The following is a 14,346-nucleotide window of genomic DNA, read 5'->3' as shown; positions in this document are numbered from 1 at the left end:
TGCAAACTGGGGGTGGAGGTGTCAAGGGCCAGAAAGGGCCCAGCCAGCATAGAGAGGTACCAGGGGGCCCCCCTCCAACAGTCCCTTTTGACAACCACTGTCCCTCCCTGTCCACATGTGCCTCTTGGGCGGTGCTAGCCCCAGCCACACTGCTCTGGACTCTAACTCTGTATCCTCCACCCCCAACCAAGTCTTCTCTTATGTCCAAGTTCCCACTGCTACGAACGGCCCCCCTGCTGCCAGTGCCCAGACTGCCCCCTCTCCCGTCCCCAGCTACCCCCCATTGCTGTTGCTCCCGCACTGCCCAGGTGTTAGTACCAGCCCAGCCTCTTCTGGAACCTTCCTCCTCCCTATCTCCTGGCCTCCACATAGCCCCTCTAGTTCTGCTTGTGCAAGGCTGTTGGAGGGGTCTTTCAGTGTCCTACTTCGATCTGTCATTCCTCAGCTCTGGAAGGTGCTGGCAAACAACCAAGTTGACCCTGTGGCTCGTTCACAAAAGTGCTCCCAACCAGTCCAGCCTCCCTTAGACACTTTGACTAACTCTTGGGCTGCACCTACTCCTCAGACTGACTCCCAGGCCCCCCCATAAGTGTGGCTCTGATGTCCTTGTCTCCCACATCCTTAGAAGCCTACCCAAAGACTCTGCTTCCGTTGGTGCTCCCTAGTCCCCAGCTGCAGGAGTGCTCTCCCCACTTGCCGCCGCCCCTCCCAGGGCTCCCCTGCCTCCAGGATGTGCACTGGGCTTAGGTGAGAAGGCAGGAACCTGGAGGCCAACAGGTCTGGCTTAAACTTCTGGCTCTGGTGCATGGTCCCTGGTGGGCCTGGATCAGTGACAATCTCTATATGCCTCACTCTCTGCCTTTATAAAACAAAGGCAGTGACAGCAGCCATCTCCTGGGACTGCTGCAGGGGAGTGTCCCCTGGCTTGCCTCCAGCATGCATTCTCCCTTCTCTATGGTCACAGTAGCCAGCCCTTTGGAAAACAGCCTCTCTCTGCTTTACCCCTTGTGCTCGGCCACAGCGTGGCTCTGAGTGGGGGCTCTGGAAGTAGGTTAGGCTACTGGACTTGAACATGGGTCCACTCTTCCTACCTCTGTGCCCTTGAGCAAATCACTTTACCTCTCTGTGCTTACTTCATCTATAAAATGGGGATGGTAGCACTGACCTCACTGGACTGTGGTGAGGATAAGTGACACTTTATTATGAGGCCTAGCACACACTAAGCACTCAGCCACCTCTTTATATCTTGTTTCCCCAAGACAAATTTAAAGTTCTGCTGGAGGGCACCTGGGTGGCTCAGTTGTTAAGCATCTGCCTTCAGCTGGGGTCATGATCCCAGCAAGTGTCCTGGGATCGAGTCCCATGTTGGGCTTCCTGCCCAACCATCTGCTTCTCCCTCTTCCTCTGCCCTCCCCTCCTCAGCTCCTGCTCTCTCTCTCTCAAATAAATAAATAAATAAAATCTTAAAAAAAAAAAGTTCTGCTGGGCGGGATCAAGCCTTACTACTTTTGTCTGCCCACTTTGCTGTGGTTGTCCTTCATACTGGAACTTTCTCCCTTCAGCCAACTCTCAGATGAGTCCCTGTATGCAAAATTGATTTTTGAAAATGGAATTGCTACGAAGGGACGGGAGTGGGGCGCTCTGTCTTGTCCTGGAGAAACTCCAGCTCCAAAGGGTGATAAGCTTATAGGCCCCTCCAGGGCCATGGGGGCCAGCTGCTACAGCTGTCCTCAAGGCTGCCGTCAGGATGGACACCAAAGATCCTCGGGATTCAGAGACCAAATCCTTTGTGAGTTCAACTAAAATGACACATGACATAGAGCAGGGTTAGGAAAGATGTCACCAAGGAAGAGGCTTTGGAGCCAAGTCTTGGAAAGGAGGGCCATGATTTCAACAGGTGGAAAGCAAAGGACCAGAAATGAGCAGGTTCTGCTGTCTTGCTGTAGAGCGGGGCCATGACCTGATCGCTGGGGGTCAGCACGGGGAACCTAGCAATATGACCGATGGATATGGCAGAGGCCAGGGGCTCCGGTGATCCTCCTGGCTTATCCCAGACGGTGCAGCCCTGGCTGAGGGGACAGGTCAGGGTGCTGGTCTGCCCAGCCCCACCTCCCAGTGCTCTGCCAGTTCTTCCCAACAAGCAGTGTGGGAGGGTTTCATACTCACTTGCCTTGAGAAGGCTCTGGGAGAGTGGATCTGGAAGGGTGGGGAGCTCCCACAGCCTGGGCCCGGGGCAGGAGGTACCTGAGGGAAGCGGACATCCCCGTAAGCTCTGCCTGAGGTAGGCACTGGACGAGGACTCAACCATGGCTTTGTCAATCAGGGCCCCCGCCAAGGAGAAAACAAGGACAAGACACCTTCTGGAGTCAAACTCTTTATTACCCTGCCCAGGGAGCCCCACGCAAGGAATCCGTGGAGCAGGGGTGAGGGGCAGCACACGCCCTTTCCACAACTTGAAGTTAAGGGGAACTGTGGCAGGTGGGAGGAAACAGCTCCCCTCCAGCTCCCTGACGGCACTGGCTGCCGTGATGCCTAGCCCCCAGCATCCCAGACCCATGCGGCCATCACCAGTGCGCCTGGGCAAGGCCCATGCCTGGGGCTGGAGCCAAGCTCTGTTTACATTGCTCTGGTCTACAGGGGGTCACTCTGGGCATGTCAGCATCACTCATCTCCCTGGGCTGGCTGGGGGAGCCCCGACCCCCAGGGAGAAGAGGAAGCAGGGTCTGCAGGGGCTGGAGGACTCCAGGAGATGGCGCACGAACTGCCCCTCGTGCAGCTTCTGGTAGACATCCGACTGGGGGCCCACCCAGTCCTATTAGACCATTCTAGAGACTAGTGGTGAAGGTCCCAGGGCAGCTTAGCTTATGGAAACTTCTCAGTGTACTCCACCCACCCTGGGACCAGAGCCCTGGCAGGCGGCTGCGCTCCAAATCCAGCTCTGGCCCCTGTGCGGCCTTGTCCGATGGTCCAAATGTGCTCCCCTTCCCCACCGGGCACTGGGCTGAGGCAGAGGGAGCCCAGTGGGCAGTGGCAGGAGCAGCTCTACAGAGGCAAGCTAAGGCCTTTCCAACAGGTGACCAAAGAGGGTACCTCAAGGGCGGGGGTCACAAGTCTGGGAAGGAGGGGACAGGGAGCTTCTCAGTGACCAGTGAGACACAACAAGCAAACACCCCCCGCCCCATGTTCATCTTCAGCCATTGTTCAGTCCATCTGGCCCAGACCACTGGGTCAAAACCGGCAAACCCATCCCTGCCTTCTGGGGTGAGAATAAAAAATCTGGAACCAAAAGGGGTGGCGACTGCCTTCTCAGGAACCTGGTGGGCTCAGGGCCAGGAGGCAGCCATCACCGAAGGTTGAAGACGAGGCTGACAGTTAGGATGATGCCCAGGAGGAGGACGAATGGCAGCCAGGTCTTCACGAAGGCCCCCACGCTGACAGGGAGGAGAGATGGGAGTCCAAATGGGAAGGGCCCGAGGAGTGGGGTGTGTTTCATAGAGCCCTGTCAGCCCACCAGCCCAGATGGGGCTGTTGCCCCTAAGGAAGCTCCCGGAACCACTCCCTCACCCCCAGACTTGGTCAGTCAAGGGAACAGGCCCAGCCTGGCTTGACACCGATGATGCAGAGTCACCAGTTACAGTCCTGGGCAGGGGCTGCTCCAGGTTTCTGGCAGACATCTGACACCACACTGGGCAGGCACGAGACGCACCCACCCCTCTCTGGGCCTCACCGCTCCCTCCACAATGAGCTCTCTCTGGGGAGGTCTTGAGTCTCGGTGTGGAAGCCCTCTAAAGAGGCCCTCTGGGAAGCGAGGGGTGGGCAGGAGTCAGCACAGTGCTGTGGCTGGAGCGGAGGGGCTGGGAGTCAGGGCTCTGCCTCAGTGTCTGTGTGACTGCGGTTACAGTCTTCTCTGGGGACCGCTAAAGGACTTTCGGAATTAAAAAAAAAAAAAGGACCCCTAAGAGTCTCTTTTTCAGAAGCTCTTAATGATGCATGTGGCTAGTGGGAGGTCTGGAGAGGTGGCCGGTGGGGGTCGGGGGGGAACCAGGCCCATGCTGGCGCCCAGGTGGGTGCATCACTCAAGCTCTCTGAGTCCCCTTACCTGAAAACTGGAATAATGTCTTTGACCTTACAGTTTGAGGCTGTGGCTTCAAAGGTCCTCCCAGGCCACCACGGAGGCCACCTGCCCAGAACCCTGCCTCTGATGAGGAAGAGTAGGAAGGTAATCCCGTGGGGTCAGTTACCAGCCCTTCCTTCAAGGGTCTCCATGTTCGCCTGACCTGTGCACGGGGCTCTGAGGGCTCACAGCCTCTCCGAGGGGCCACAACCATCAGCTCTTTTACCAAGGGCAGCTGCAGCTTAGAGAGGCCAAGGCAGGTGGCTGAGATCACATGGGTCTGGGGTTGGACCCAGGTGAAATCCAGGTGGAGCTGGATTTCAGCACAGTCACCTTCCTCTCCACCAGGAACTCAGCTAGTTATTCTAGAACCTTCATGGCTCCAACCAGCATCTGCTTTGGCCCTGTTGGCTGCAGAACTCCACAAAGGGCCCTGACAGGATCCTCGGGAGAGTGCGGCCCCAGGGGTGAGCGGTGGCTGGACGGCTTACCTGACGTACTTCCCGTACAGCAGGCAGAAGAAGCAGAGTGTCACCATGTTCCAGTTGGTGCTGTTGTTATAGCGCATCAGGTTCAAGGCCAACGCCACATGTGAGTGGCAGTTGTCACAGCAGAGACTGTGCTAGAGACGTGGGAAGGGCTGCGTCAGGCTGGGTAGTGGGGGACCTTCCATCCCAGGTCCTGCTATGGGGAATGGCCCACCTACCATGCGGTGCTTGTACTCCTCGGAGGCGTCGTGCACAGCTGTGTCCCACGCATTGGGCCCGCTAGCGTACACCTGAGCAGGGTCCAGCTTCCAGTACCTGGGAGGAGAGAGGGGGTCCTGGGCACTGGCTCTCCTCTCTTACCATCACTCAGCCTCTCAAATGTTCCGGACGCCTGCTCTGTGCAGGGTCCTGAGAGGGGGCGGAGGCTGCAGGGGTGAGAAAAGCCCAGGGCAAGAGGCACACAGTGGACACCTGTCACACAGCGCCATGTGGATGCTGGGGAAGGCAGGAGACAAACTCATTCGGGGGGTTGTGAGAGGCTTCTGGGGTGACATCTGCATCTCGTGTGAAGGAAGAGTGGTTACCTGTGTCCAGCGGAGGGCGGGGCATGCACAGAGGGAGAGTCACAGACTTATGGGGTTCATACGGGGGTGGGGTGGGGGTGGGGGATGGGGTGGTTAAGAGTCTGGGCACTGCTGGAGGAGTCAGAGGGAGGAAGATGCAGGCAGGGCCACATGCTGGGGGACTTGAATGTCACCCAGAGTTTATCCATAGCACAAGTTCTCTGCCCCCCCTCCCACATGGAAGACTGGGGTGAGCAGGAGAAGAGCCGGTGGGGCTAAAAGCTCACAGATCTCAAGCTAGGTGCGAGCAGCTGTGCTAACAACGGAGTGCCCAGCGGGGCTCCAGAAGTGAATGCTGGGAGGGCAGGGCGCCCTCTGGCTGCTCCGTGGGGAACGGCTTGGATATGGGGCTGCACAGGGGTTCCTGCCTGGAAACGGGTGCCCAGAAAACTGACCCCAAAAAGCAGCCTGGCACAGACATCCAGCCCAGAGGTCCACGGCCAACATCTCCGCCTGCCTGTGGAAGTCAGCAGGGGGCGGGGAACCAGTGCAGGCTGTTTCACTGCGCAGGTACCACCTCCTCCCTGGGGCCTGACTTGGCTGGGGCAGCCTCAGACCACTGGGACTGTTCTCAGCATACCAATGACTAAGACCTTGTCACCAGGCCCACAGCTGAGTGGGCCCCCAAGACAGAAGAAATAAAGGGGTGCCTGGCTGGCTCAGTTAGCGGAGCATGAGACTTTTGATCTTGGGGGTTGTGAGTTCAAGCCCCATACTGGGTATAGAGATTACTTAAAAAAAAAAAAAAAAAAAGAAAAAGGAAGAAAGGGGGGGAGAGAGGGAGGGAGACAGACCAAAGATTCCAAATACCCAAACATAGCAATAGCTCCCAGAGGGTCTGACTACTTTTATTCTAACCAGAACTTTCCAGCTGAGTTCCAAGCAGTGCCTCCTTTACATCTTAAATGGCTTGTTCACTCCCGAGGGGCAGAAGAATCTAGATTTTGGAATGAGACATCTAGGTGTGAGTCTCAGCTCTGCCACTTCCTATGTGATCATGACCAGCCCTTTCTCTTTCCTTATCCTTCCAATGGAGCTGCATACAACCTCGCAGAGCTGAGGCAAAGTCTAGATGGTCTGTGGGTAAAAATGCAGCCAGGACCGGGGCAGATGCTTGGCATGGGTGCTATGCTCTGGTGGACCCTGGCTCTCCCGGCCCTCATCCCATCCTCAGGGTGCTGATTCCAGCCGCATCCCAGAAGGCCCGGCCCTAGGGCTTATCACACGGGTGCTCATCACTTACTTGGCAGGCTTCCCGAAGGCCATGTTGTCTTCCTGCAGAAGGACAAGAGCAGAAGTGAGTGGAGAACCTGGCAGACAGATGTGTCCGTGGTGCAAGTGCAGTGACTAAGAAGGTGGTAGGTCAGGGGGACAGAAGAGGAGTCTGTACCCCGCTCTGGGGCTGGCACAGCATCTAAAGGGCCAGCAGCAGCTTTTCTGGGAGAAGGTCACATCACAGCAGGAGTGCCCAGGGTGCTGCACCCAGAAACCAAAGACGGAGTGCCAGCCATGACAGCCCCTCTGTGTGGCTCCCAGGTACTTCTCTCACCCTCTGGTCCTCATTTGCTCCAAGTTCTCTGGCCAATCTCTGAGTGATCACAGGGAGGCAGTTTCCTTTGTGGTACAAATGACAACACCCTCTGACCTCCTGACCTGACAACAGGGCCCACGTGGGGCTCTTGTGTCTGGCAGCCTGACCGCATCATTCAGAGGAGGCCTGGTGGTTGAGGAGGGGGCTCGAGAAGCTTCCAATGACGGACATGTTTCACCCAAGCCCTGGACCTCCTACATAAGGGTCGGGGCAGATTCTGGGTTCAGAATCAGGAAGACCCAGCTGACAGAGCAGGTCAAAGAGAAACTACCATAAAATATACAAAAGACCTTCGTCATGACATCTAATAATATAAACAAGCTGGTACCATCACGGCTCCTCATTCCAGCCTCTCACGGAGATGAAGCTGCACCCCAGGGATAGGCAGCATGCTGCCTGCTTGTCGGGAGCTGGCCCCCTGCCCCCACCTCAGGCACATCCCCAGGAAACACACCTAAGAACATAGCTGGTTCGTTCTAGAAGCCCCACCCCATCTTCTCCATGGCCACACCCAGGGAACCACATCAGCCTCCCCGGTGTCCCCACCTTGTGACTCCCACCTTCTGAAGGTCCAGATGTGGTTCCTGGATGGTCTGACTCTCCACTCTTGCCTCTAATCCCTACCCATGTCTTGGTACCCCAGGGGTGGGCTAAGGACTGGGTCAGTTACTTAAGAATCCTTCTGGCCACACTGCCCTCCTGGCCTGTCCTGGAGGTAAGAGAAGGGGGAAAGGGGTCAGACACTGGTGAAGAGCAGAGGGCCAGGGCCAGGACTGTCTGGTATTTGCATTCTCCTGGGGAGACTGGAAAGCTGCCTCAGGCCAGCCAGGCCAGCCTCCCACTGAAGCCTCGGAACCAACCAGAGCAGGGCAGAATTGGAACTCACCGAGACAAAGTAGGGGCCAGCAAAGTCCCGAATGACTCCCGTGGATGTGCAGATGCCCATGTGGCCGATGATGGGGAAAAACCACCTGTAAAAAAAAGGACAGAGAAGGGGCAAAACTTAGGGGGTCTTCGACTGGTTAGACAGATGCTGGGGACACTCCACCCAGTGTGAGACTACGTGAATATAACGTCGTGCAGTGAGTGCCAACTAGGGTGGCCGGGGAGGGCTGCGGAGGCACAGACGAGAGGCGAGGGCAAATGAATAGCACAATGGAACACCACTGCACCCCACAGAATGGCTACCCCCAAAGGATGGTAACATGGGGTGTGGAGAGGATGGGGGGCAACTGCAATTGTTTCTACTGCTTTCAAAACTAGCAATTACTTTATGCCTCAGCAAACCCACTTCAGAGTGTACGCCCAGCAGAAACAAATGCTTATGTCCACCAATGCCAAGAAAATCCATAGGACCTCCGTTCAACATCGCTGGAAACATTTGTCAAGGCTCACTGAACCGCACACTTAAAATGTATGCACTTCATTGTATATACAATACATCCCAATAAAGTTGAATTTTCCCCCAAGTTTTTATCTCAATTCCAGCTAGGTAACACACCGAGCAATATGAATTTTGGGTGCAGGATTCAGTGATTCATCACTCGCGTGCACCAGCCGGTAACATCACAACTGCCCAGCTTAGTACCTGGCACCTGTTCAACTCCCACCCCCCCAATAAAGTTGATTTTAAAAATAACTAGAAATAATCCATATGTCCAACAAGAGTAAAATGAGTAAGTAAATTAGGTAGAGTCATGAAATGAAATAATACGTAACAATGAACAAAGAACACACTTCGGCTACATACATCACACATTCTCTCAGACATTAGGCAGTGAAAAAACCTTCCACAAAAGTCCATGCATAAAACTCCGCTTATATGAACTACAAGAAGAGGTAAAACTAACCTATGGTGCTCAAGGGCAAAAGAGGGGTAATTTCTTTGGCAGAATTAACTGGCACAAGGGAGTCTTTCAGGTACTGGAAATGTTATCTTCACCTGGGTGATATGAATATATATCTATATATATATGCAAAAATTCACTGAGCCATATACCTAATATTTGTCCACTTTGCAGTGTATGTTATATCTCAGCAAAAGAGTTAAAAAATAGGGGTGCCTGGATGGCTCAGTGGGTTAAAGCCTCTGCCTTCTGCTCAGGTCATGATCTCAGGGTCCTGGGATGGAGCCTGGCGTCGGGCTCTCAGCTCAGCGGAGAGCCTGCTTCTTCCAGTACCCCTGCCTAAAAAAAAACTCCCTAAAAAAAAAAAGGGGGTTAAAAAAATTAAAGAGTGAGGGGGGAGGCATTTAAACCAATCTGTGGGGGCGCCCGGGTGGCTCAGTCCTGGGATGGAGCCCTGCAACGGGCTCCTTGCTCAGTGGGGAGTCTGCTTCTCCTTCTCCCTCTGCCTGCTGCTACCCCTGCTTGTGCTGTCACTCTCCCTCTCTGTCAAATAAATAAATAAATAAAATCTTAAGGAAAAACAACAACAACAAAAGACTAATCTGTGTTGGGGGGGAGGAGGGTTTCAGGGACAGCTGCTTAGAGGAAATGAGGAAGTTAACAGTAGGTGGAAGGACATCGATGAGGACAAAAGCTGAGGACAAAAGCACGGTGCATTCCAGGAACTTAAAGTCCAAATTAAAAAAAAAAAAACACAAAATCTCAATTGGGCCCCAATAAGCAAAATATATAGAAGCCCCTGATCTGTCTGTAGCATGGGAACCAGGGCGCTACAGGGCCTCGGTGCTGAACAGACTGGTCCAGTTTAAAGACTCCCAGGGGGAAAATGTGACTCATTCCAGGGCCAGTGGCCAGCACTGGTTTCAAAGGTGCACCCTGCTCGGGAAGGGGAGGCAAAACCTGGAGGTGCAGTTCAAAGAAGCGATTATTAGGGGCTAGAGCAGTCAGCAAAAACTTCACAGAGGAGGTAACTTTTAACCCTAAGCCATGAAAGGACAGGATGTCATCAGGCAGAAAGCAGAACTCTGCTTGTGTTTGGAGAAGGTGAGGGGACAAGAGTGGAGGGAAGTGGGTGCCCAGTTCAGAGGCTATTCTGGAATACTGGCAAGAGATGATGGTGATCCTGACTAGAGCACTGGTGGTAAGGTAGTAAGAAGCAGATGGATTCAAAAGATCCTTAAAAGGAACACTGGGCAGTTTTATGACTGATGGGACAGAGGCCTTCCTAGGTCTGCTGCCCGGGGAATCTGAAAGGATAGTGGGGTCAGGTCTCTTGAGAACGTAATTCAGGTTCCATCAATCCCTTGCTTCACACTCATTAATGGCTTCCTGTTACACTTAAAATATACTTAAAACTCCTTCCAACACTTTGGCCCTGCTTATCCCTTGAAATCACCTCAACCCTCTTTCTAGCGACATTGCCTGCTTCTCGTTCCTCAAACACAACAAATCTGCCCACCTCAATGCTCTTTTTCATTTGCCTTCATCTGGAACACTCTTCCTCTAGAGCTTCACACAGCTGGCTGCTCTTCGTCATTTGGGCCTCAGCTTTAACTGTCCACTTGGAAGGTCCTCCCTGACATGCCTTCAAGAGTAGCCACACCGGGGCGCCTGGGTGGCTCAGTGGGTTAAAGCCTCTGCCTTCGGCTCAGGTCATGATCCCAGTGTCCTGGGATCGAGCCCCACATCGGGCTCTCTGCTCCGCGGGGAGCCTGCTTCCTCCTCCCTCTCTCTGCCTGCCTCTCTCTGCCTACTTGTGATCTCTTTCTGTCAAATGAATAAATAAAATCTTAAAAAAAAAAAAAAAAGAGTAGCCACACCATGGGGCGCCTGGGTGGCTCAGTGGGTTAAATAAGCCTCTGCTTTTGGCTCAGGTCATGATCTCAGGGTCCTGGGATCAAGCCCCGCATCGGGCTCTCTGCTCAACAGGGAGCCTGCTTCCTCCGCTCTCTCTGCCTACTTGTGATCTCTCTCTCTCTCTCTCTGTCAAACACATAAATAAGTAAAATCTTAAAAAAAAAAAAAAAAGAGTAGCCACACATTACCCCAGGAATCCCAGATCTCATTACTCTGCTTTAATTTCTTCATAGTACCGACTACTATCTGGAACTAATCTTGTTAACTTCTATGGTTGTGGTCTTTCCCCACTAGGACGTACACTCCAAGACAGCATGGATTTTCTTATTTATTATAGTCCCCAGAGCAGTGCCTAGCATGCAGTTGGAGGTATGAATTCACTGACTGATAAATGATGAATGAATGAATGTCCTGAATTTAAGAGTGGAGTCAGGCTCTGAAGTTGGAGCTGGGCTGAGTCTTGACTTTGTTTTGGGGCAAGTTACTCATTCCCAACTTTGTCAGTGAGAGGTGGATAGTAATAATGACCTCAGTGCGGGGGCTACTGTGAGGATTAAACAGGCTCTGCTTGCAAACTGCCCGACACACTTCCTTGCATTTGGTAGTTGCTCAATATTGTTACCATGAGCTGTTCCATAAACCCTTGCTATCTCATTGGCTGGACCGGCACAGAATAAATTGCTAAAGAGCTACAGTGGCCACAGAATGGGCACCGGAATTATGGGAAAGTAGCTCCTCTGGCTTCTCAGACCCTGATCTCAGAACCCCCCCCCCTTTGCCTCTGCCCCAGTTCCTTTCATCTGGTTGGGGAGATGGTCTGGGTTTGACCAGTAACCCACATATCACAGCTATGCCGGAAATCTATAAAGTCCAGAGACAACAGCAGAGCCCTGAGCCTACGGAGGCCACAGAGAAGAAACTCTCCAAGTATTAGTCGGTCTGGAAATCCCATGAAGGCAAGCTCCAAAGCTGCTTTGTGGATTGCTGTCTATTCAGACCAAGTACATAACAGACCCTCAATAACTGTTCATGAAACGAAGGAACGGCGGGAGGGAAGGAGTTACTGACCCTGGAGAGCTCTACCTGGTAAGGTAGACTATCTCAGTGGAAAGAGCCCCACGTAGGCTTCTAAGCCTTTATTTCCTCATCTACAAAATGGGGATGACAGTATCTATTTTCATGAGGTTGACGTAAGGACCAAGGACCGAATGAGATGATGAATATAAGATGTTTAGAGTACGTATCCAACCTTAGCTGCTTTTATTAGCAGCAGGAGCTATTATCTGGCTTTTCATGCAGAATTATCAACATCTCTGAGGGGGTGGACAGAGTTTTGGTTTCAGTTGCCTCCTCTCTGCTCCCCTTTCCAAAGACAGATGACAGTTCCTTGTGCCGCATCTATTCCCAGCTCTGCACCCTAGGTCAGCAATCATCACGATGCACTATGATGGTTCGTTCATCTGTCTTCCCTTCCTGCTGCAGGTTCCACAGAGGGGCTATGGCTTATTTATCTATTGACACATGCACATAGATGCAAACAGAAATGGGGTGCGAACTGCTCCTGGCCCAGGTGACTGGGGATTATGGTGCCCCCATTTCATGTTGCTATCAGCTCTCTGAAGAGCAGAGGGCTCTATGAATGTTTTTCTGAGAACAGGGAAAAACCAGAGATCTTAAAGAAAGAAGACATGTTTCTAGTAAAAACGGTATATTCCCTGACTATCCCTTCCAATTATTCTCACGTAAACATTTTATTTTCTTCACAGCACTAATCACTATCAGAAGTTCTCTTACTAGCTTACTTGTTTACTGTCTATCTCCCTTCACCAGGATTTAAATTCCGTGACAGGGGCGCCGAGGTGGCTCAGTGGGTTAAAGCCTCTGCCTTCAGCTCAGGTCATGATCCCAGGGTCCCGGGACTGAGCCCCACATTGGGCTCTCCGCTCAGCTGGGAGCCTGCTCCCGCCCCCCCTCCCCACCAGCGCCTGCTCTCTGCCTACCTGTGATCTCTATCTGTCAAATAAATAAAATCTTAAAAAAAAAAAAAACAAAACTCCATGACAGTGAGAATCCTATCTGTTTCATCTGTGACTTTATATTGTTATCACTTAGAACTACTCTGGGCACAAAGGAGTCATTCAGCAAATATGTTACAAGAACACTGAATGAATGAATGAATGAATGAACACACTTTCTTAAAATTTTTATTTTTTAAAGGAATCAGACTTGGATGCTTTTAAACGAATGCATAAGCATTTAAAAACAAACAAGTGAAGTATTTTAACATAATACAAAAATTAAGGTCATTTTTGTATCATCAACATATAAGGCCAAAAAATGGTCCCTTCTCCACAACACTTGGCTGCTTATGATACACGGAACAAATTTGTCTCATCAGGTGAGGGGAGATAGTCAAAAGAGAGCATGTTATGGAGTCTGAAGACTGAGTCTGGGACGCTTTTGCTCATTGGCTTGTGAAGCTGACCAAGACCTTTAATGGTACAGAGGAAGCTCAGCTTCATCGTCTCAGAAATCCCTACCTTAGAAAATGACTGTGAAAGAGCTTGGCCAATTGTCCAGCTCTGTGAAGGGTGTTTTTATCAGTTGTCAAGGCTGAAGTAGGAGAGCAAACCAGCTCCCCTGACCCAGGAGCTCCTCCTCCCTAAAAGGCGGCCACACTACAGGAGCACCTGCTCTCTCTCCTGACAAAGGACGAGGCCATGGAAGGAACACTGCTTTGGAAGGTAGATACCCTGAGACCTAAATTCGCTTTGCAACTGAAATAGTGTGTGATCTCCAGCCTCATCACCTACGAGACAAACGGCTGGACTCCCAGATGCCTGGGGGCTTTTTCAATGTTGACATCTCAGGAGGTAGTGTGGTCTCAGCCACACTCCCACTCCCGCCTCTGGACTCATTCTAGCCTATAGGAAGTGATCAGCAAGCTTTCGCTCAATGAATGAAGCACTGAACGAAGATGTCTCCTCAGACCCGGTGAGGGGCCCCTCTTCCGCACGGCCACAGGTCCTGCGCTTCCCAGCCACAGAACCTTTCCCGCCGGTCTACGACTGCCCTGCTCCCTCACTAGACCAGGTGTAACGAGGGCGAGGAGCGTGTCCCCTCCGTCAGCACAAACTGGCACCGCGTAGGTGGCGGGGTTCTGGTGACTGGGCGAGGGGTGCGGGCCGGACCGGAGGGAAGGGCTTGCAGCACGTCGAAACCGGAGGCTGGCCCGCGGCCGCCCGACTCTCCCCGTCCCCGGGCGGAAGCCGGGTAAGACTCACGTGAGCACCGGGATGGGCGTCCACACCACGCAGTAGGGAAAACGGCTCCGGTCCACGTCCATGGTGCTGCCGCCCGAGCCGCTGAAAGGCTTCTTGTCCGTCTCGGCCGCCGTCGGCGCCTCCACTTCCGCCATCCCGGGCGGGGGTGGCGGCGGCGGCAACAGGAGCTGCGAACTCCCTTCCGCTTCCGCCATGCTGCGCGCGCCCCGCTCCGGCCGGCCCCTGCTCCAGCGCCGCTCGCCCGGTGGCGTCACTTCCCGGAGGTGGGGTCCTCCGGCTTCGCCTTCCCCCCGGGAATTGGGGCCGCATCCCTCTGGGCCCGGCCCGCCTGGCCCCCTGCCTCGGCGCCCGTCGGCTCCGTGTGTTTGCGCCCGCACTGCAGCGTTGAGGAGGGGATGCCTTCAAGCGGCGCGCAGTCTAGCGCGAGAGACCGACCGAGAACTTCGTAATTCAGTACGCTGAGGCCTCCCAAGAGGTGTGGT

General features: G+C 53.4%; 1 protein-coding gene across 3 annotated transcripts; it reads right to left on the bottom strand.

The window, feature by feature from the left end:
* Window positions 1-1,780: 1,780 nt before the first annotated feature.
* On the bottom strand, window positions 1,781-14,092 carry TMEM222 (transmembrane protein 222). Of its 3 annotated transcripts, XM_032863881.1 has the most exons (7): window positions 13,865-14,092; window positions 7,703-7,787; window positions 6,469-6,500; window positions 4,821-4,917; window positions 4,606-4,736; window positions 2,167-2,244; window positions 1,781-1,799 (listed from the first exon to the last, which is right to left on the bottom strand). In XM_032863881.1, exons 1-7 carry the CDS (start codon window positions 14,056-14,058, stop codon window positions 1,796-1,798), a joined length of 621 nt encoding a protein of 206 aa, XP_032719772.1. In that variant the 5' UTR covers window positions 14,059-14,092; the 3' UTR covers window positions 1,781-1,795. The 3 variants fall into 3 exon arrangements, with proteins under 3 accessions (XP_032719772.1, XP_032719771.1, XP_032719770.1); XM_032863880.1 differs by lacking the exons at window positions 1,781-1,799; window positions 2,167-2,244 and adding an exon at window positions 2,702-3,431 and having other exon boundaries at window positions 13,865-14,087; XM_032863879.1 differs by lacking the exons at window positions 1,781-1,799; window positions 2,167-2,244 and adding an exon at window positions 4,050-4,198.
* Window positions 14,093-14,346: the final 254 nt, after the last annotated feature.

This window comes from Lontra canadensis, unplaced genomic scaffold (genome assembly GCF_010015895.1).
Source record: "Lontra canadensis isolate GAN:19392208 unplaced genomic scaffold, GSC_riverotter_1.0 scaffold25, whole genome shotgun sequence".
Classification (NCBI taxonomy): Eukaryota; Metazoa; Chordata; class Mammalia; order Carnivora; family Mustelidae; genus Lontra; species Lontra canadensis.
The sequence above is the reverse complement of the archived record's forward strand: the minus strand, read 5'-3'. Positions and strand labels throughout refer to the sequence as shown.